Source organism: Typopeltis vanoorti, chromosome 18 (genome assembly GCF_054136105.1).
Source record: "Typopeltis vanoorti isolate ZY-2024b chromosome 18, IOZ_Tvanoo_1.0, whole genome shotgun sequence".
Classification (NCBI taxonomy): Eukaryota; Metazoa; Arthropoda; class Arachnida; order Uropygi; family Thelyphonidae; genus Typopeltis; species Typopeltis vanoorti.
In genome coordinates, this window is record NC_143566.1 from 27,139,971 (window position 1) to 27,164,070 (window position 24,100).

Sequence of the window (24,100 nt, forward strand, 5' to 3'; positions counted from 1 at the left end):
AAGCCTGATGTGATCTTAGTATTCCATGGTAAACTTCTTTCCTGTCACCTGACTGGTGGGGATAACTTACCCTTAATTTGAACTACCCTTATAAAGGTTCTGTGCATCCTGTATGTGATTAAACTCAGGTCGTTCCCTGAGTTTGCATCGTTCCCAACAGAATGTAGGGCAGACACCAGTCTGTAGGATCCTTTGGTCATATGTGAAGCTGCCACACAGAAGTGCATTTAATACAGCATTATACAAGTACGTGTTTAATCTGTATATACTTTTATATATAGAGGTGTGCAGTTTTTTTTTTTAATCGGCCCAACAGTCAAGATTTCACAAAACCAATAACACAAGAATGACATATATGGGTGATGGTCAGGGAGAAAGAAAAAATCTGTTGGTGTACTCCTTGAACTGTTGAGGGTTCTAATCCTTGAGGTAAATGGTATAGGGAAGGCTCTTCCAGAGAACAGAGGTGATGGAAAATTGTGATGAGAAATTGACTAAGCAGGTTTGAAACTAAACTGTAAATGGATGTTGACCAGCAGCTGCACTTCTACATATTTGAAGGAAACTTCTGGAATGGTGATGGAGCCATGAAGATACATATAGAAGAGACATAATGTCAAATCATTGCCATCAATACTTTGAGAAAGTAGTATTGGGAGATCATCATCATCAAATTCCTGATATATATACCCTCAAGGGGTGTACAGGATATGATAGTACTACATGAAAAATTACATCATTACTAACTTCCAAAATAAAAAATGATAGTATTGGGAGATTTAAGTAAGATAGGGATCTCTATTAAGCATATTGGTCTTCTCTGGATAGCATCAATCATCCTAAGGTTTTTTATGGGTCACCCTAAATGTGAGAACAGTATTGGAATTTATATAATGTGAGGAGTAGTATAGGTCAGAAGTAGTATCTTGAATGGAAAAGGACCCAAAGTTTTCTGTATGCTAGTAGCTGCAGATGTAATTTATATGTGCCAGGAAAGGTGGGAGGGGGGAGTTGTAATGTAGCTCCTACTGTAGCCCCCTTCCCAAATGGAGATCCAAATATTATCAAAAAATAATGTGAATATAAGATTTTTCTTGCAGGAAGTAAGACAGGACCATGCTTTAGTAGTGTTAAAATTTGCTAGATTGTTCTTAGCCTACAGGAGAATGGTAAAGAGATTGCTGCTTTAAGACATTAGTTATGGAATATCTTGAAGTTTAAATTATTGAATAGTGCATAGTTTACTGAATGAAAAAGAGGAATAGTTCTATTATCAGCAAAATATGGGTAGGATTTGTGGTTGGTAGGAGAAAGTCATTATAAGAGGAAAGAGTGTAGTTTAAAGTGAATGATTAGAAAGGTAACTGTGACTCAGTTATCTGAATGGTGACTGAAGGTGGATGGCTGACTAGGAGATCAGCTGTGGAATGAAAATGGAGCTGTATTGGTGATAGCTAATTAATTGGTTGATGCCCATCTGGTAAAGCAATTGGTTGTTAATGGATCTGCCAGCATCTAGATGATGGTCATTATTTGTACATGATTATATTTGGCTACTTTTGAATGTTTACTTGCTTTTTTTCCCCCATTACACTGATGTAATGAAACAAGACATATGGTGAAATATTTTTATAATAATATAATTTAGTTTTGAAACTAATTTTGATATCATTGTAGTTACTTGTCATGCTTTTAGTTTGGACTATGCACAGGCCATTACTTTTTTTAAAAGTACTTCATTATTTTTAACATTATGAGTCAATAAACTTTAAGCTTGCTCCTGTCTTATTCATTGTACTAATTTCCTGTATACATGGCCTAATTATTTACTACAATGGAAATCACTTTTCCCAGGAAATGTGTTGTTTTTCAGTATAGTGACTATTAAACTTTGCATGTGTTTTGATCTTTATTAAAGTCAGAATTATGATTCTTGTTTCTTTCATATTTAATTAACAAGCTGGAAGAATAATACATCCCCTTCCCTTTGGTTGGAAAACTTAAGTTGAGTCTCATGTATAATGGGAACATTTAAGGTTTTTTTTAAACCAAAAGTTAGTTAGCTATTTTCATACAGAGATGTCAGGGTTTTCCATTTTGGAAAACTGGCTGGAGAACATGTATAATTAACAAACATAATATCCTTAGCTGTTTTGGTGTATGGACTGTCTTTTACCCTTGCATCAACATCTGTATACAGAAGTGTACAAAACTTTTGAACCTTTTGTGAACCATCACATTCTCTAAGGAGCGTAGTTTACTTTTCATAAACCAGAATGGTTGTGCACCATTTTACCATTTATACTTATCCAAAAGGATGTGTGCTTTGCATTATGGGATACCAAGGCAATTAATGTAAAGTCATTAGTTTCTATATACAAGTAGCCTAGTCATGAAGATATTTCACATGTGCAAGCTTTGTTTGCTTACACTTGGATAAAAAGGATTGAACAATAGTATAATTTTTTGGGAAGTTTAATTTCTACATCATTTTAGTTTATTGTTCTGAAAGATAACTTCTGCTCTGTGGTTAAAGTACATCTTGTTTCACATTGAAGAGACCTCAGTAAAGGCTCTTAGACTATGAATATTATAAGTGTGAGTGGAATGGATTACTAGTGGGAGTGTTGAGTGCATCATCAGTGATACTTCTTAAAAAGTATGAAAAGTACTGTGGTTAGTCTAGTCCTCCCATGATAAGTTTTGAGACTACACTGAAGATAACCAAATAATTACAACAATAACTTTACTTGTTTTATGAAGTTTGGACCATTTAAATTCTGATTGTGCAATAATGGCACATAATTTCTTAGGTGGACACCAGGATTCAAACAGAATGTTTATGCCAGTCGAATTAATACAACATGTGCCTTATCTCACGCTATTCAAAAAATGGCAAATCCGCCTAAAGTGTTTGCTACAATCTCAGGAGTAGGTAAGCTGGTTTGCTTTCATGTTTCTTAAAGTAATAATTGATATACTGCTAAGTTTTAAACAGGATTTAGATAGCAGTTTTAACTTAGTACATTTATTGTGTTCAGGTTTTTTATTGAAGCTTTAATTAATATTACTCTAAAGAAGAGCAATACAGGCATATACCGCACACTGACCACTGAGGATGCAAAGGACAGCAAATCAGTAGAAAAGCAATTTTTTCTACTGATTTTTCTAGTGATGTTAACATAATAGAGAAGGTTCTTGTATGGACCTCACATATATGCTTGTTTTGAAAATGCAATGGTAGTATACTACAACAACGTACATATACACAAACATGTTCATTTATGTCCTGATAATACTTCCTTAAATGTATTTCTAGACATTATTTGTACAATAATGCTTAAAACAAGCATTGCTATACATGAAATTCATGAATTATGGTCTTTTTTTTTTTTTTGAATACTTTGTGTATTGTTTTAAAATTAGGGTGCACGGTTCATTTGCAACTTTTCTCTTTGTATGTTTATGTACCGTTATTGCCATAACTTCTTTCCACAGGTCTACACTGCTGCATTGAAGTGGACATTATCTGAGCATTTGTATGGTCCTTCACTGTTGGTGAAAAACTGAATATTATAAAAGAAACAGAGGATTTGGAAAGTCAAGGCGGTACGTAGTATGATGTTGCCCAAGCTGCATAATAGGCCTAGAGGAATCAAAAAGAATTGTTGCAAAGTAGTGGAAAAGTGCAGTGTTTTACCTGAAATCCAAATGTAATATTCTTTTTTTAAACAATAATATCATATTTGGATATCTGTAATATAATTTTATGCACTTGAACCTTACATTAATATTTTTCTCTTCAAAATAGGTATGTGTAACTTATTCCTGGGTGCATGATAATCAAAAAAATATGGTAACACTCATCTCTTCTAGTGTATGCATAATTTTTAAGAATATTACTGGAATATTAATATATTTCATTTCCTGAAGTTTACTAAGTTATGTTATATTAGGGTACCCACCCATCCTGTTTTCACAAAAATTGTCCTAGCATCCCCAGATATTTGTTTTAGGAACACCAACATGTTCTGGTTTTCATTATCAGATTTCCACTATCAAGTGTTTTCATGTACCATTCATGATTGTTTGAATAATAATAATAATAAAGGCTGTATAACAAGGTTTTCTTATTCCTAAATCAAAATATAAGCAACAATTGGAAATATTCTTTTCCCATGAGCAATGGAACAAGTAATTAAACGTGTAGACAGACTTATGTGTTCATCGAACATGTTGTTTATTTTTTAACGGTATATATTAGAACACAGAAACTAAGTAAACAATTAATTTATTAACTTATTGCTGATATTTCGATGGTGTTATAACCAGCATCTTCAGAGCACAAAAACACAGTTTGTCACAATACGCGAGACTGTAACAATATGGCGTAATCAACGGACTAGTTAAACAAAATTGTAGCAGCAACACAAAGACTAGAGTCCTGATTTTGGTGCCCTCTATCTGGAAAAAAAAAAAAAAGTACTAGTTTTTTCTTAAGATGACTGTCTCCCAGCTCTTAGGCAAGTTAATACAGCCATATTTGTTGAGATTTGGAGTGTGTTTCAGGGCTTCTGTCGCCTCTAAGAACAATCTCTCCAACTTGTAAAAGCTTCTGTGTAGTACTTTTGTGTTTTTCCAGTTGATCCTATGTGCAGGGGTATCCAGAGCATGGTCTGCTAGGCCCGACTTGCCATAGTGATAATTCCAGACGTATCTTTTGTGTTCGCTGATGCGGATGTTCACAGTTCTTTCTATTTGACCGTAGTAGGCTTGATTACATGAGCAGGGTACTTGGTAGACTCCTGGATGTGATAAAGGGGGAATGCTGTCCTTGGGTGAGCAGATAAGGGTTGCTAATTTGCTACATGGTCTGAATGTAGTGTGTAGTTTATGTTTATTTAGAATTCTTGAAATCTTTATGGATGTGCCTTTAATGTATGGGATGGTGACTGTTTTGTTGTAGTTCTCTGTGGTGGATGGTGGGAGGAGTTTCTTAGGAGCGTTTAGTATTTTGTTTATCTTATGTGGATTATAGCCATTGGCCAAGAAGGTGTGGCATAAGTGAGCCAGTTCATCAGCAAGAGCATTGTCATTGGAACAGATTGCTCTCGCTCTATGGGTTAGCGGTTTTAAAATGCCATATTGTTGAGGAGGATGATGGTGTGATTGTTTGTGTAAGTATCTCCCTGTATGTATGGGTTTTCTAAAAACTGAAAATGATAAGGAACCATCTGGAAGACGTGTGATAAGTGTATCCAGGAAGGACAGACAGTTATTAGCTTCCAGTTCCATTGTAAAGTGGATTTTTGGATGTTGGCTATTTAAATGCGCTAAGAATGTTTCCAATGTCTCTGGGCCATGTGGCCAAATAGCAAGCACATCGTCAACATAGCGTAGCCAAAGTGTTGGTTTGAGAGTGGCTGTATTGATTGCTAGTTTTTCCAGGTGTTCCATATAAAGGTTGGCTTGGGGGGGGGGGCATGGCTGTCCCATCTATTTGTTTGTATATTTTCCCTTTCCATGTGAAATATCCTGCATGTATTGTGAATTTGAATAGTTCAAATATATCAGGGGGGAAGTGTGACTTCAGTAGATTGAGGGTTTCTATTAGTGGTACATTTGTAAATAGTGAGGTGATATCAAAGCTTACTATTAAGTCGGAGCTTTTTAGGGTAAGGTGTTGTAAGATGCTTTTTAGGTGGGCTGAATTTTTGACAAAGGAGGGAGAATTGTTTGTGAGAGTGGCTAGTAGCTTCGCTAAATGTCTAGCCAGTTTGTATGTGGGACTATTTATACTGTCCACAATTGGGCGTAAGGGCGTACCTTGTTTGTGAATTTTTGGTGCTCCATAGATCCTAGGTGTTTTAACATGGAAGGGCTTGAGTTTGTTCACTATGTCTTTGGGCCAGGAAGTGACTTTTTTCAATAATTTTCGTGCCTTATTCTTTTATGTGTTGGTGGGATTGCGATCGTTGACTGATCTTGTAACAGTGTGTGCATTTTGTTTTCATATGCTGTTGTGTCCATCACCACGATAGCATACCTATTGCGTATTGTGACAAACTGTATTTTTGTGCTCTGAAGATGCTGGTTATAACACCAGCGAAATATCAGCAATAAGTTAATAAATTAATTATTTACTTAGTTTCTGTGTTCTAATGTATACCGTTAAAAAATAAACAACAGGAACAAGTAATTATTGATTTAAACCAAGTTAAACTTTTTACCTAGCTAGATTGATAGCTCCAATTGTATTAATATCAAATTAGTACCAATTTTAATTTGTTACTATTTATCAGAAAAAAAAGGTGGCCAAATAAAAGTATTGAGTTTACTAATTTATTTGGAGAGATATCTGATTTCTCCATGTAAATTACGATCATATTTTAAACCTTTTGGATAAATCGAACTCTTGGAAAAATTTTATCAGCTTTTTACTAGAGTGGATAACACACTGTGGTTCCAAATGAAAAGGAAAGAAAAATGTATTTGTAAAAATTCGGGAATTTGTCGTACAAAGAGAAATATTATTGGAATGAGATGTGCAGCTCACATTATATAGAATGCTATATAAAATGCTGCTGATTGTTTGCCAGTTGACTTTCATAGTACATTCTTGTGAAAATTTATCAACATTTTCATATTTATTCCATAAGGATTGAATAACTAAAATTGTTTTGTAATTTTGATGAAGAATATAAAACTGTTAGGATACAGTAAAGCATGCTGGTCTTCTTTATTGCCTCTTCTGGAAAGCGTAACATATTTTAAGATAAAGTCGTATTTTTCTTTCATCAATAAATGTTCAACTGTATTAATAGTAAACTGAAAAATAATAAAAGGATAACCACCAAATCAGCAGTTCATAGTGGCAGTTCATCCTTGTGAATGTGACATCATGCAGAACTTGAGTATAGTGCAAAGAGGTTGGTGGTGGATGAGCAGGAGGTATATGATGTATTGAGTAAACTTGATGTTAATAAGGCTGTGTGCTTCTGCAAAATACATATCATGTGTTTTGCTGGAACGTGCCAGGGGATTCACATCTGTCAGCTGTTCTTTAAAACAAGAAAATAATTTCCTGTCAAGTATAACATACTTGATAACTGAGCAAAAAAACTTCCTATAACTATCCCCAGTGATGCACTTATTTTACTATTTGTACATGGAAAATATGACTTCTGTATTGATTTAATCTTGGTGTCTTCTTATTCCTGGGTCTAGTTCCCCACTGATAAGACCTAACTAAGGTCAAAACCAGTCTGAATAGTGACCTTCCCATAATGTATAGAAAGATACACATCTTGAAGGAAATGTGTCTTGCATTATGAGATGTGGCATTCTTCTGTATACAAGTAGGGTAGTTGTGAAGATACTTCACTCCAAACTTTGTTTGCCTACAAAGGCATACAAAGTATTAAAACTAGAATATATGCAAGGTAAAGAATTAAAACAAGATTAAAACATTTTATGTTTTCTTTAAGATTATCAGTATATATCTTCTAATGCATTTTAATGACTACAATATTTTAATCAAGATTATTTCTTTAGGATATTATAAGCCTAGTGATACAGCTGAGTATTCTGAAGATAGTGAGGGAGGAATGCATGATTTTTTAGCTGAGCTTTGTGAAAAATGGGAAACATCAGGCCACCTACCTCATGAACTAAAAGTTAGGCGAGTAATTGTACGTTCAGGTAAGGCTTAGAAAATAAATAAATTAGCATTGAATTTTCTTTCTTCTGGTTTTTTCTTCATTGGCAAAACTTAGAAAATGTGAATATGTTGAGGATGAAATATCTGGTTACCCAGAGACAGAAATGTGCAGATTTCTTCTAAGTTGTTCTCTCATTGCACCTGACCTTAATCTTAACAGGTCAACTGTGGTTGCAAGATAATTACTTACCAACTTTAAATTAGGAGTAAGTGCACTTGCATATGGTGCAGAGATGTTAACATGTCACAAGAAACTAATTCAAAAGTGATGTTCCCTTGGAAAAAGAAAGAAAGATGCCATTAGTCAAGAGGAACAGTGGAGAACAACACACGTTCAAATCCTGATGAACAAGGAACACTCACTGCAAAGTGAAACCAAGGAATAATGTAGACAAATTATATATAGACTTCTCTGTTGGTTATGAAAATTTTTATTATCTGCAACATTTATAACCATTGGTCTAAGGATAAGGTAATTATGGCCAGGTGGTAATGCCCAACTACGAGAGCAGTCTGAAAAGTTCTCGGCTTAACAATGAAAAAACGAATTTATAATTTCAAAATTATTTTTATTTTTCAACATAATCTCCCTTAAGACTAATACATTTATTCCAGCGATGCTCCAGCACCATTATCCCATTCCTGTAGTGGTTTTCAGTAAGATCTGCAAATACAGCTGCAATCACCTCTTGATTCGAAGAAAAATGCTGACCAGCAAGGAAGAGTTTTAGTTTTGGGAAGAGATAAAAGTCAGAGGAAGCCAAATCTCAGGAATAGGGTGGATGTTCCAACAATTCATAGTGTAGATCCCTTAATTTTCCTATTGGCAAAACACTTTTGTGGGCAGGTGCATAGTCCTGATGAAAGATGATTTTTTCTTCTGCAAACTGGGTCTTTTTCTTTTCAAATTTTTTCTTCTAGTCTGGTTAAAAGATCAGAATAATATTCCCCAGTTATTGTTTTACCCTTTTCAAGATAATTAATAAACAAAATGCCTTAACATTCCAAAACACTGATGCCATGATCTTTCCTGCTGATGGAACTGAATTTGTCTTCTCTGGTGCTGAACAACCGGCTTCTGACCACTATTCTGACTGCTGTTTGGATTCTGGTGTGTAACAGTGAATCCGAGTTTCATCCATAGTAATAAATCAAATTGCAAAATCAGTTTTATTCTTGTTAAAACGCTCCAAGCACTGTTCAGAGATTTTCATGCAAGTGTGTTTTTGATCTGCTGTGAGCAAGCGTAGAACCCATCTTGTGCAAAGCTTTTTCATTTGCAATTCTTCATGCAAAATATATCCTACATGTTCTTTTGAAATGCCTATAGTCTCAGCAATTTCATGCACTTTGACTCGCCGGTCATCCAATACCATATCGTGCACTTGATCAATGATTTCTGGTGGTGTTACACTTTTTGGACGCCCTTCATGTGGATCATCTTCTAGGCTGGTATAGTCGCGTTTAAACTCGGCAGCCCATTTCTTAACTGTTGAAAACGAAGGAGAAGAGTGCCCATAAACTTTTATGAACTTCAAATGAATTTCTTTTGGTTTAGGGAGGTCACTACCCAGACCGGTTTCAGCCTTTTTTGAGGCTTCATCAGTGAGTAGCTAGACCTAATACCAAAGTGGCTGAAACCGGTCTGGGTAGTGACCTCCCTCCATAATGTAATAACAGCATACATTTCCTAGGAAATGTGTTTTTACATTATGGAAAATACCTAAGAATAGTGATCTGAACTTCCTCCACCTTTGCAACGAGTTGCCCGGTATTGTACTACGTACTAGGATCACTTGCATTGGCTAACGCTAGTGTCGCCGATACTTTATAGTTTACTATAATCGGCAAGAAACTCTCTGATTCCGATCTTTGAGTTTCTTATTCGGTTTTAAAACTATGCGGGATTTAATATCCCCTTAATTTAAGAAGAGATTTTTGTAAGCAACAAATGCAAAATATTATAATCAGGCCATAACAATCAGGGAGAAGAAGAAAATGTAGCCATAATATTCAACACTAAATACAAGGATAATCTTGAATGGCAGGCAATATCAAGTAGAGTAATGTAGGCAAATATCAGAAACATCAAAGATTTATTTGACTTATTTGTGCCCATGGTCCCATTCTTTTAAGGAAGAAAAGGAGGAATTTTTTGAGGCATCAGAGAAGGCAGCTGACACAATGAAAAAGGGAATGTTGGTCTTTGTTAGAGACTTAAACATCAGAGTAGGAAATGATTACCAGACACATAGAAATGTTTGAGGAGAAAAAAGCAAAGCTAGTAGTAATGGCAAGTGCCTGCTGGATTTCTGTTCAGGACATAGACTAGTTATTACTATCACCATATTCCAATGTAAACATGTGCACAAATTCACATGGAAAGAAGATGCAAAAAATAACAAGTCTCATTGAAATTGTTATAGTTGAGGGTGATGCTTTCCCACTGTTTCAGGACACAAGAATATACAGAGGATTTAAAACAGGACGTGATCACTATTTAGTTTTAAGCAGGATAAAATTGAATTTCATATTGAAAAGAAGAGTGTGTAAGAAAGTTTCAATACAAGTTAAAGTTAATCAACTTTCAGAGGTGAACTGTAGAATAAAATTCACAAATATCATCCAAGCAAAAATGAAAGAGTTTGAAAACAAGAACCAAACTTTGGAAATGCATTGGAAAACCATGAAGAAAACATTGATTCAGCCAGAGAGGCATGGCGAGATTGTCTGTAAGGATAAGAAAACCAGAACTACAATGTGGATTCACTTTGTGAATTAGAGGCAGTGAAGGGGGAAAAAAAAAGCTCCTGCAAGTAAGTTGGCTTGTGTTCTTAGAGAATACAGAGACAAATGTAAGAAAGCAAAGCATGATAAACTAGCTAAACAAAAGTTATGGGAAGACTTTCATAAGAATATATGAGGGATGGGCCAAAAAGTTCTGATAAACACCTAGAACAAAAATGATATTAAAGCAACTGATATAACCACAAGAAAGAACCTATCTTAAAATCCTTTAATCCCCATGTAACATTTCGTGGGGAATATGTAGAATAATGTGTAAGTTATGTGGTTCTACCTCAATTTCTTCATGGTGATTATCACACCTATTCAGCACACCCTTATAGAAAATAAATATCAGGAAGGTTGCAAAATATTCTGGAGGCTATTGAAAAAGCTTAGACATGGAGGAAAGACTACTGTGAAAGCAGTCAGAGAACAAAAGAGATATGAAAACTAGAGATAACGATATCCTTGATGTATGGAGTAATTACTTTAAATGATTGCTAACTGAAATCAGCAGTGACAGTATGGTGATAGGAAACACTCAACAGGCATGCAATCAGGAATACATATCAGTACTTGAAGTAGATAAAATTTGACTAGAAATGCTGAACTATAAAGGTATAAAAGTTTTACAGTGGCTGCATTGTATAATTCAGAAGGCCTAGTTAGAGGGTCAGATTCTGGATGATTAGAGTAGGGCTCTCATAGTACCCGTCTGAAAAGGGAATTAAAACCGAATGTGAGAATTACAGAGGTATTAGTGAGCATTCCTGGTAAGATTTATATAAGTATATTTGAGAAATGGCTAAGAAAATTGTGGAAGGTTAGCTTGGTTAAAACAAGCTGGATTCAAGCCAAATAGAGGTTGTCAAGATCAGTATTTCACTTTAAAACAAATAGTTGAGAAATCTTGGGAATATAACAAGGATTTGGATTTAAGTTTTGTAGATCTGAAAAAGGCATATGACAAGGTGCCAAGAGGAATGCTCTTCAGAAAGCTACAGTTATATGGTGTAAATAGGACATATCGAGCAATACATAGTCTCTATTTAACCTCTAAGTCAGCAATTAGAATTGAAGGAGATACAGGAAGATGGTTTGATGTTATATTCCATGTGCAACAAGGATGCACATTATCTTCAGTGGTATTTATTATCCATGCATGGGTCACATTATGAAGGAAAGTGGTATTAAATCTGATATATCAAAATTAGTGATGTTAATTTTAGCTCTTTAATTTATATAGATGATGTTATATTTCTGAATAAATCCAGTACAAGTCTGCAAGATTTGCTGACTAAATTGAGTAACTGTTGTAAAAAATTTAGTATGAAAAATTAGCAATAAAATGACCAAAGACATTGAAAATAGGCAAAAGCATTAAAAACATCAACTTTATCCTGAATGGAGAACCTATAGAACAAGCAAAACATTTCAGCAATTAAGCACAATTTTTAGTGAAAATGGCAAATTAAATATGGAAATAGACAGAATTATTAAAGCAGTATAGTATGAAGTCAGCTGAATAAATTTATATGGAATTAAAAAGGAAATTAGTCAAAACACTAAATTAACTGTAGTATACAAGACAGTGTTCAAACCAATTTTAACTTATGGATGTGAGTGCTGGGTTAGAAATAAAACACTTGATCAAAGACAGAAGACCACAGATATGAGCATTCTGAGGAAGATTAGTGGAAGGATAAATGCCATCATGGTAGTATTGTACACAGCTATTGAAAATGAGGATCTTTGGAAAGAACTTGCCATTGTTAGCATTGAGGAATGTGTTAGCAGAACTAATCTCTAACTAATGATAGAGGAAAGATTGGCAAAGCAAGTGTTCTTTGCTAAGTTGTCAGGAAATGGGCCAAGAGGAAGACCAAGATGTAGGTGGATTGATACAGCAAAAAAGTGCTTTAGAGGAGAGAAATACAAGATCTGATAATGTTGTTGTTGTCAGGACAGATAACAGATTAATTTGAAAGAAAATTGTATTTTGGAAGTTAGTAATGCTATAACTTTTTATGTAGTACTATCATAATATCCTGTATACCCTCTGAGGGTACATACCAAGAATTTGATGATGAGAATTGTTAGGAACCATGCACAGAGTATACAAAATTACAATATGAAAAAGTACAAATGCAAAGATAATCTGATGCATATAAGGAAGAAGAAAACCAGAAGAATATGATGTTGCTTACCTGAAATCTTCATAGTGATCTCTATATGTGCAGTCCATATCATTAAAATGTTAAGGTAACCTGAAGACTTCAGCATTCAATCATCTCCAGTTAGAAAGAGAGAACACAAGTAATGAACAGCTAATCTGCATTAGTCAAGCAGAGGACAGGATTGTCATATCTGGTGTGAGCAAGTTGGCTACATAAATATTAATTTTGGATTTTCATTTTTATAATTTCATACTCTTCTAGTTTTTCCTCTTTCTTATGTCTCCATTATTTTTACATTTATACCCTTTATGTTGTTGTTTTGTTTGGTGTGGTTCCTACAAGTTTGCTATATGAGACTGTCACAAAACAGTGTAATCATAATTGTTGTGTTTTATGTGAAACTGCCTTTTTAAAAATCAGATCTTGATTTTTAACACATTCGCTGCCACGCTCCTCAGGCATGGTTTGTTCCCGCACGCCAAATGATTTCGCGTCTTCAAGGTCACTATGAGTAATCTCATAGCCGGCTTATCAGACAGAATTTTGTTTCATATGCCAACTACGAGTAATCTTGTATCACCCCCCACCTATATATTACATGCACTGACGACTGTGTTTATTGTGTCTAGTCTCTAAAAACCTTCAGTTTCGCCATGACCAGTAAAAGAAAACTTACTGATAAAGAATTAGAAGCTTACGCTTATATGAGCGATGATGAATTTAATGAATTCATCATTGCAAATGGAAGGATAAGAGGGAAGTTCTTTCCATTTCAAATATGCACAAATTTGAAATGATTGAAGCGAAAAATCGGAATGGTAAAATTCAATTAAAACCAAATATCATTAGGGACTATAATTTGGGTATGTCAGGCATTGATCTTTCTGATCAAATGCTTTCTTACTATTCCACCTTACGAAAGACAATTAGATGGGCAAAGAAATTGGCAATACGCATTTTTGATATATATATTCAAAATGCGCATAAATTTTATAATATAATTACTGGAAATGCAGTGACTGCATTAAAATTTAGAGATCAATTTATCTCAGTTTTTGTTGGAATGGATGAGCTTACAGCATCACAGAATATCAGCAGGATTCGGAAATTTTACCACCTACAGAAAAAAGAATCGCCCGACAAAGCTATGCCGAGTATGTACATGAAACAAAGAATGACGCGAAACACGTTATTATTGTCCTGTTTGCCAGGAAAAACCACCATTGTTTGTGGGAAATTGTTTTAAAGTGTATCATTAGTAATTTGAATAAATTGGTTTTTATTTTATTGATTTTATTAGTTTTAATTTGATTTACAAATTACGGGTTTACTCGTACTTGGCATAGGAGGTCGGTAATCGACATACGAGTATATTCGTAGTTGGCTTCTGAGGCACATATATGATATACTATATTTTAGCTGAAATTATTTCCCTTCTACCAAGCCCCCAGATGTGCTCTCCACTTTATTCACAAGCGAAGAGGCCAAATTAAGGTACTTACACTAAGGGTTAACTCGTGCTTGGTATAGGAGGTCGGTAATCAACATATGAGTACATTCGTAGTTGGCTTGTGAGGCTCATATACCAACTACGAGTATGCTCGTAGTTGGCAGCGAACGTGTTAAGATCTGATTAATCTAAAATGTTGAATATAACATTTTTTTTTTTCATCAAATCAAATTTCTAACACTTCATCAGATTTTGATTTAGAGATATTTCATTAAAGCTTCATAATTTCTTAATTACATTTGTGTATCTAAGTGATTTCTATAACAGGATTAGAAAGGATTTCCATTAATTTCATGAAAATAAATTCTCTACACTGTAGTTATTTCCTTTCTTTGTGGACAAATAGAGACATTAAAGAAAGAAATAGGTAAATAGGCATAGCATGAAGTCATCTATTTCTTTTCCTAGCCATATAATAAATAAAAGTGCAAACATAGATTGTTTTTCATATATGCTGATATATGTTTTTCATATATGAATCACATATATGCTGATGCAGGGTATGGCATCAGCATATATGTGATTCATGACATGCACATTAATCATCTATCATTTTATTATACTACAGTCAGATGGATTCCCCCCCCCCCTCCAGTCATGTATTAAGCTACAAATATATACAGATCCTATTATACTATACTATTTTTTTAGCAATGAATATCTTTCCTTATAAGTTCTTAGAAAATTAAAGATGGAAACTTAAATTTGTGTGAAATAAATTTATTAGCTGTAAAGTTTTTGCCTAAGTATCATAGCCATTCTCGGTACAGTAGCCATAGTGGAACACAAAAATAATTAATACAGAAGGCATTATAAAAACAGTGGATGTTAAGATGGGAAGAACAAGAGGCCATCCCTGGAGCTGTATAAAAATGTGGTGAAGAAGGGTGTGAGGAGTAGGTTTTTTTACATGGAATGTTGTTGTTAGGGGCCCACTCAACCAGCAACATGTCTATCATAATGAACTTCAAAGTTCATTATGATAGACATTTTGCTGGTTGAGTGGGCCCCACGATGAATAGTTACTCCACGAAGGCTACCAAAATAATAATAATACTAAAAGAGTCAAGTTCAAAAAGCACCACCATATTTTACATCTAATAAACTTATTTCACATAAATTTAAGTTTCCATCTTTAATTTTCGAAGTATGTCAAACTTGCATATTTATATTATAGGACTTATAAGTAATATTTTTTGCCTTAAATTCATCACTTGTACACATAGCTCATAGCTTAAATGCACATAGCTCATCACAGCTTATTTGCTAAATTATAGGCTCATAATTTGTAAAACAAATTATGAGCCTATAATTTATTCATTGTATCACCCACACATAGAAAGGCCACTTCACTCCTCTGTGGGGCAGTGAAGTGGCATACTTCCATCAAAGACCAGCTGCAATTGCTAGACCTACCAGGTGTTTGTTAGGTTTCTTGCAGTTGCAAATTTTCCCGTAATGGACAGAGAGGCAGAGCAGCCAATATCAGAATTGCAGAACACAAGAACCACATCGGTTTCACTACTACAGCTACTCAGGACTTGCTGACCACGCTTTGGACACCAGTGGCGGCTCATGGCTTGAAATCGTGGGGGTGCTGCAACTTTTGAAATATACATACACACTGTAAGTACAGTGTATACGTGTTTGGATAAAATATCAAAATTATGGTAAAAATTTAAAAAAAAAAAAAATTAAACATGAAAAAATATTGTTTATTATCGATAAAATTATACAGTTTGGTATAATTCAAAATTACTCAAAATAAAATATATTCTTCTTGTTTTGTTTCATGAAAAAATATTGTTTATTATCGATAAAATTATACAGTTTAGTATAATTCAAAATTACTTAAAAATAAAATCCATTCCTTTAATTGTAATTAAAGGAATGGATGTACAATTTTTGGACATTATAATTAAATCCTTTAATTGTAATGTCCAAATATTTAAAGAGACGGAGTAAGCACTATGAACACTCTACTACTGGCGCAAACTGCATATAAACAACAGTGGAACTGCACGACAGACAGTGCCACATTATGTTAATCGCTCGCATCTCACTATGACGTGCATATGCTTGCGCGCGTAGCAATATGACACTGTGGTAAACACAGTGCTGCTAGCGTCCTTCGCCCTCCTAAGTGCTACAAGATGGATTTTTATTATTTTTTAGACAGAATAAGAGAATTGTATAGGATTGTTGATGATAAAATTAAATATTACAAGCAAATATAAATAAATTAATGAATATATTTATATACCGAGAAAAATTGGGGGTGCTGCAGTTCCACAGTGCCTATGCACTAGACTCCCCTGTTGGACATCCACTACAAGATGTGCTGGAAGAAGGCCACCCTACTGCACTGCAGCAAATATAAGTATGAGAGATTATTCCTAGAATCTGTCTCGGCCTTTAAGCAACTTCCCAAACCTCAGCAAATTTGGCTGCATGAAACTTCTCCAAGTTTTGCACTCATCCTCTGAATTTATTTCAGCCCAACAGCCAAGAGCACCCATTAGCCCACTGGGGGAGGGGAGGCATTTTAGGACTTTAGGCTCAACTTTGGTTACCATGCTCCAGCCTCATTTACTCATTGCTAGTGACTGCATGCACATTTCATACTGTACTGCTGTGTTCCCTGATGATGACAATATGACTTTTGCTGAAATATCGGAAATACTAATTAAATTTATAATTAATAATTTGTCAACATTGTAATTTTCTTAAAAAATACAGTAGTTGAAATGCTTATTGATAGAGCATACATAATCTGCTCTAGCCCATATGACATTAAATTAAAACCTCGCACTATTCATAGAATTATGCAGTAGAATGGCTTCACTCCAGAAAAGATTCAGCATATCATAGATGAGCCTGTTCCTAAGAACTATGGCCCTGTACCTAGAGTTCCAGTTCCTCTTGTTGCATTACTGGGATCTCTTGAACCAGTTTCATGAAATATAATTCCATATCTGCTTTCTTTTCTGTCAATAAATTCCTCTCCCTGTTACCTTCCATCAAGGATGAACTGTCTGCTCTCTCTGTACCAGGTGTTTACCATGTTCCTTATAATTATCTTTCTCTTCTATCAAAACCCCCCAGAAGTTTGGGTCTAGCTCAGCCTGGAGTTGATACTGACCACATAATCTTGGGATCAAAGATCCATTTTTACATAAATACCATTTTTGATTTGAGCACCTGTTCAAAGATAATGCTCAAGTGCCTCTACACCCTAGTTTGAATCAGAATGACAGTGTTTCCATACCAGAAATTTGGGAAAGTCTTATGCTTATTAATTGTAATAGTGTATATATATATATATATATATATATATATATATATATATATCAATATGTACAAATTTGTATATCAACTTTATATCTGCTATACTATGACCACTCTTCTATATGCCTCTTATTTTGATTGTGAAATCCATTGTTATTCTACCTTTTTGAATTGTCATTTACACTGAGGATGATCAGTAAGTTTCAGGTTGAAATATTTGGCTGTTTGTATTAGTAATGAACATTCTTATTTCTATGTGTTCGTATATTGATATAGTTCATTACAGTAGCATGCATCTGCTTCTGTTTCGTTCTGAAATGGAATTCATAATTATGCATTATAATTCTGCTAATACAATAGTCAGTTTTCTTTTCTCGTTGCTTCCCTTCCATATCTTGATTTTTTTTCATCCAATCTGGTGTTTAAATTCTTATGTAACTCAGAAATTTTCTTAATATTTCCATTTTAAGTTTGTATTTCTCTATCTGATTCATATGTGTATCACAAGAAGCTGGTCATCATGGTGTTCCAGGTATTTCTCTATCTCAATGATTTTCAACCTTTTTCATAATATGGCACACCTAGACTAATTATTAAAATTCTGTGGCACACTAAAAATATATTCTTTTAATTTTTTTGATGATCTGGAAAAAAATAGGCATAATTTTGATCGATTTACACACACAAGATATTAATAATAGTAATTATTTATCCTTTTTGCTCCAAAAAAATGTGAACTATATTTTTGACATTTTGAGTAAGAAAAACAATACTCAAAATTATTTAAAATTTTTTTATTGATTTTTTCAAATGAATATTTAATGTATTAAATAATATAAATACTTGGAGTTAATTTTAATGACATATCTGAGCTTGATGTTGTTTCAGAATGTCTTTTGTGCGAGGTCGAATTTTAGATAGGCATACTCTTAAATCATCTTCCAAGGCTTCCAGCCGCGATCTATTTTTGTTCTTAATAATATTCATTGTGGAAAAGCTTGATTTGCACAGATATGATGTGGAGAATGGAAGAAGTTCTTCTATTGCTTTTTTGGTAATATTGGGAAATTCACTTCTTAGAGATAACCAAAATGAAGTAGTATCTATTGTTGAATGTTTTAGTTTTAAACCTCTGTCACTTCTTATATCTGTTAATTCATTCTCTTCTATAATCTTTAAATTTCCCAATTTTACATGTGCTTAAGACAAATGGATCTCTTATCCAATCGAAGGATGATATGTCAAGTGAGGGAAAATATTTTTCAATATTTGTATTTAGTAATCTTAAGGTTTGTAAAATTAGATTTATTAGATATTCATTCAGTTTGCACTTTTTTATTAGTTCAAACATATTTACTACATTTTTTTTCTGATTTTTTTCTTCCCAAAGCATTAGTTTTTCCTTGAATGCCTTAATTTTGTCAGTGAAAGTAAGAATGTTTTCAAGTCTCCCTGCATACTTTTATGAAGTGTATTTAAAAATTGAAATAAATCAGCAAGAAATGCAACTTACTACACCAAAGCTCGTCGACATACAGAATTACAACTCAACAATCTGAGTTATCAGATTGTTGAGTTGTCAAAAAAATTAGAACCTCTTTTAGTTTATAAAATCTTGATAAAACTCATCCACGAGATAACCGTCTCACTTCTGTATGTATTAACAACTGCATGTAAGAAGCTTCCATTGAGGAGCATAGTGCTGCAAACAATCTTGATTGTAACGGCCTGGCTTTTTATATAATTGACAATTTTGATAGTCTCGTCTAGTACTTTTTTGAGCTCGGGTACCAATGATTTTGATGCTAATACTCTGTGGAGAAAACAATGTGTAAAAATAATTCTAGGATTCTTATTTTGAGCCAGTGTAACAAATCCTTTTACATTTCCTGACATCGAGCGGGCAGGCACCACCCGTGCAAATACTAATGCAAGAATCCCAAGACAAGTTATGGCAATTAAAATAATTATCAACAATATCAAAAATATCTTGGCCCTTCGTTGTTTCCGGGAGTGGTCGACAAAATAAAAACTGTTCTATAATATCTTCCTTATAAATAAATCTACTGAAGGCTAGAAGCTGAGCTTTACCAGTTGATTATCTCAACTGGTAAAACTCAGTTGATTTGTCCAACTGAATAGCAAACATATCTGCTTCTTTAATGTGAGATACCACTTGCAACTCAACATCTTTGGCCAAATCCTGAACATGTCGATAAATGGTGTTATCTGACATAGGAATTTTTAAAATCTCCTTTTCATATTCCTCACCAAACATGATATTAAAAATTTTACAGCATGCTGGCAGAATTACAGATTCTGCAATGGTGTGAGATTTCATTTTTTTAGCAGCAATTTCTGTGATTGCGTAACTGGCTTCTTGGGCTTTTTCGGACACAGTTACAAATTTAGTCCATCTTTTTTGCTTGAATAATTTTATCCGGTACAAGTCTTTTAAAATATTCAGCTGGTTTTTCACTCAAGTAAGAATGTTTAGATTGTAAATGTCTTTTTAATTTACTTGGAACCATAGCGTTGTTTTCTAATTTTTCGCCACAAACTATGCATGTAGGACATGGCGGATCTTCTTGACTGGAAATAAAGCCAAATGACAAATAATTTTCGTCATAATGGCGAACGTTAGTTTTTAATTTAGTTTTAAAAGAACCAGTACTAGATATGGTATCAGCTGCTGATGTGCTGGGCAAAACTAGCTTCACTTTCTTCATTGTCTTCAAATTTTCGTTTTTACACTAATAAATAAATGCACAAAATACGACATTATTTCTTTCAATTAATTTGTTTTCACAAATCTCACGGCACACCATTTGAAAATTGCTGCTCTATCTGATTCATATATGTATCACAAGAAACTAGTCATCATGGTGTTCCAGAATAATTAGAATTCAACTTTACTGTGTCATCTTTCTGTGCTGTCCCTTATCAACATTAAATTAACTGTTCCTTCCAAACAAGATTGGCACATAATGCTTAATTCTTTAATTCGTTTTCACTTAATGCTTATCGATTTAGTAATACCAAGTTCTTTTGCCAGCTACGTTGAGTGATACATTTCAGGGAAGAGAACATGCCACCTTCAATTCTTCCTTTCAACTTTCATTATTTGTGTGACTAGAATAATCCTTGACTAATCTAATTTTCTTATAGAAAGCTTTTGCAACCCAAATCAAGAATTCAAAACCTGGAACTAATATGACTTTTGTTTATGATTGGCATATAACATAAAAGTCTACATGTAACACAATCCTTTGTAACAGCACAGCTGACATGATCAAGAAGTATCCAGAATTCCTCAGTTTTTAACCAAATTGTTGTATTTAATGATTTTCATTTAGAAATCTTTTTAAGTGAAGACCACTATATATAAAAGCAAATATTTTTACAGTCTGTTTCTGTGCTGTATGTCAACACACTGCATTTATTTGTTGTGTGTCATACCAAGTAACAAAAAAAAAGTTACTTTATCAGCAGGTATTTACATATAGAAAAGTAAAGATCATATTAATTTTTTTTTTTATTCTTTTCTTCTAGGTGTTGTTCTAGGAAGACAAGGAGGACTAATTAAACAGATGTTCTGGCCCTTTTACTTTGGATTAGGAGGCAAAGTGGCTACTGGTAAACAATATATGCCTTGGATTCATATTTATGACATCGTTGGAATTTTTCACCATGTTATTAAGTCAGATCATATAGAAGGCATACTGAATGGAGTAGCTCCTCAAATAATAACAAATGCTGAGTTTACTAAAGCATTTTCCCATGCACTTTGGCGGCCAGCTTTCATCCCACTGCCACGTTTGGTACTTAACCTTGCTTTCAGTCCAGAACGAGCTGCAATGATGACAGAAGGACAAAAAGTTATTCCAAAAAGAACTTTGGAGAGTGGCTATAATTATAAATATCGAGATATCATTTCTGCTTGCAGAGACTGTGCACATGTATTTAACGTAGATAGAGATATTTAAAATAAATAAAATAGTTACATATTGCACAAGTAAGTAAATTTTAGTGAGTAGCCTTTAAAAAGAATTAGTGTTTGCCAAAGAATCATGTGATATATGATCATTGTAAAAAAAAAAAAAAAAAGTAAATAGATAAATGAATGGCATGCAATGATTGATTATTTTCTCTTGATAACTCAAAGTCAGAGTACTCTTTTTCCATATAATTTATTCCCAGAATGTCTTTGGGTTTTCTGTTTCACCCTGAGTTTTTTAATTCTTATTTACTTTTGCAGTCCTTATCTTTATCATATAATGTATGATTTTCATTCATTGTACTAAGCATGACAAAATTTCATAGTATTGAATTTGAAACTGCCTAAATTTAATCACAAATGTTACAGATTTCATGTTATGTTGCAAATTAAATTATAAATCAGTTACTCCAACTCAACGTCTTGAAGAGGAAGAAAACAAACCCAATGTCAGAAGAACTGCAGATAGAAACTTGATATCAACATGAGAAGAATTAATGGGAAGGAAATCAAACTAACAGAACTGAAAAAGTATCATGTGGATGTGACTGGCATTATTGAGACAAAGAAGACAAAAAAACAGGTAATATCCTACAAAATAATAAACACTTCAAAATGGAGAAATGGACGGTGAAACTTATTTGTGCCTATGGTTCCACAGAAGGTTCTCCTAAGAAAGAAATGGGGGAATTTTTTACGTCATTAGAGCAGGCATTTGGCATAAAGAAAATAGAAAATGTGATCCTTGTTGGAGATCTAAACTGCAGAGGAGGAAATGAATCCCATCAGACATATAGAAATACTTTGGGAACTATTGGAGAAAAGAGCTAACAATAATGGTAAGTACCTGCTGGATTTCTACTCAGAATAGACAAGTCATTACTAATACCATGAGAATAAATTCTAGAATAAAGATGCGTACAATTCACATGGCGAGAAGACAAATGAAATAATAAATGTCTCATTGACTATGTCATTGTTGATATCTTCATGCTGATTCAGGATACAACAGGATTTGAAATTGGAAGTGATTATCACTTAGTTTTAAGTAGGATATCAGGAAGGAGGAAATATGTTCTAGAGGCTATTGAAGAATGTCACATTGAAAAGAAAGTTGCAAAAAGAATTATAGTTGAGCAGCTTTAACTGATAAACTGTAGGCTCAAATATACAAACATTATTCAGGAAAAACTGAAACAGTTTCAAAACAAGAAATAAAATCTCAGGACCAAACTGTGAAGAAAATATTGATTTACTAATCTAGGGAGACATGTGCAGAAGTTGTAAAAAGTAGGCAAATAAGTTTGGCAGATGCCCTAAAAATACAGAGAAAAATGTATAAGATGATATAAACTGGGTTTAATAGGTCAGAAATTTTGATACAGAATGTTAGCCTACTAGTTTCACCATCTAAATGGTGGCTTCGTCTGGGCAAGATAACAGCTTAAAGACAAAAACAAGCTTAAATTACAACTAATACATAACCGAAAGATGAAAAATATCAAATTCATATGAACCGTTACAGAACGCGTGGAGCATGTATGTTGGCAGTTGGTGCATCCTATAATTGGCTACAAAGTTGAACTCTGATGTGCTGAGCAATCCTGTAAGTGATTTCCAGATGTCACCATCATCCTTTGGTTTCTGTTTAGCTACCCCTTGAACAGATCACTACTGCAGCTTCTTTTATTGAGCAGGAGGTGTAGTCATCTTCTATGTACGGCATAGTACTCTTATCCCATTCAATATCGTGTTGTAAAAATGGAAAGCTAAACCAGAATTGTCTTCTCTGTTGTTGTTAATCTCTAATATGTTCCTTTTTTTCTTATTTCTAAACTTCTAGACATTTGTCCTATGTAATTCAATCTGCAAGAACACAGGATGTTGTAAACTCCAGGGTTTGTAGAAATCAATCTTGTCTTTTGGTGACCGTAACATATTGCGAACAGTCTTTATTGGTTTGAAAGCAACTCAGATGTCATGAGGCCTTAGCAGGTTGGCAGTCCTTTGTGAAACTGTGGCAGCAAAAGGAATGGAATTTTATGAATTTGATATTTTTCATCCTTTGGTTATGTATTAGTTATAATTTAAGCTTGTTTTTGTTCTTTAAGCTGTTATCTTGCCCAGATGAAGCCACCAGTCAGATGGCAAAACTAGTAGGCTAACATTCTGTATCAAAAATCTCCAACCTATTAAACCCAATTTATATCATCCTATAATATATAGTGGTCGAAAAAAACATCCATCAAGAGAAAAATGTAAGAGAGCTAAGCTATGTGTAAAAGTAACTAAATAGAAGTCATGGGAAGAGTTTCGTAAGAATATAGAAGATAAATATCAGGAAGGAGGAAAAATGTTCTGGAGGCTATTGAAAAAGCTTAGAAATGGAAGAAAGAGTACCATAAAAGGAATCAAGAATAAAGGCAAAATGAAAACTGAAGATATTCTAGATGTCTGGAGTATTTACTTATCTCTCAGTGCAGGACTACCACCCTCTCACTAGAAGCTGTTAGTGACTGAAACCTTCATCTAGAGACAGTGTTGATGAATTATTACTCTTGAGTAGTTTCCAAATTATTTAACCCTTAGCATCTTTGCATCCCATGATACTAGTGTACTGT

At 33.9% G+C, this 24,100-nt stretch overlaps 1 protein-coding gene across 1 annotated transcript in view; it reads left to right on the plus strand.

Annotated features, from left to right (window-relative positions):
* The window catches only part of LOC150096564 (epimerase family protein SDR39U1), a 73,959-nt gene extending 52,364 nt beyond the window's left edge, over nt 1-21,595 (plus strand). The window contains exons 4-6 of the mRNA XM_090408369.1: nt 2,814-2,935; nt 7,555-7,701; nt 21,035-21,595. Of these exons, the coding sequence (XP_090264495.1) occupies nt 2,814-2,935; nt 7,555-7,701; nt 21,035-21,468 (703 nt within the window). The 3' untranslated portion in view covers nt 21,469-21,595. The remainder of the gene's footprint in view (nt 1-2,813; nt 2,936-7,554; nt 7,702-21,034) is intronic.
* Nucleotides 21,596-24,100: the final 2,505 nt, after the last annotated feature.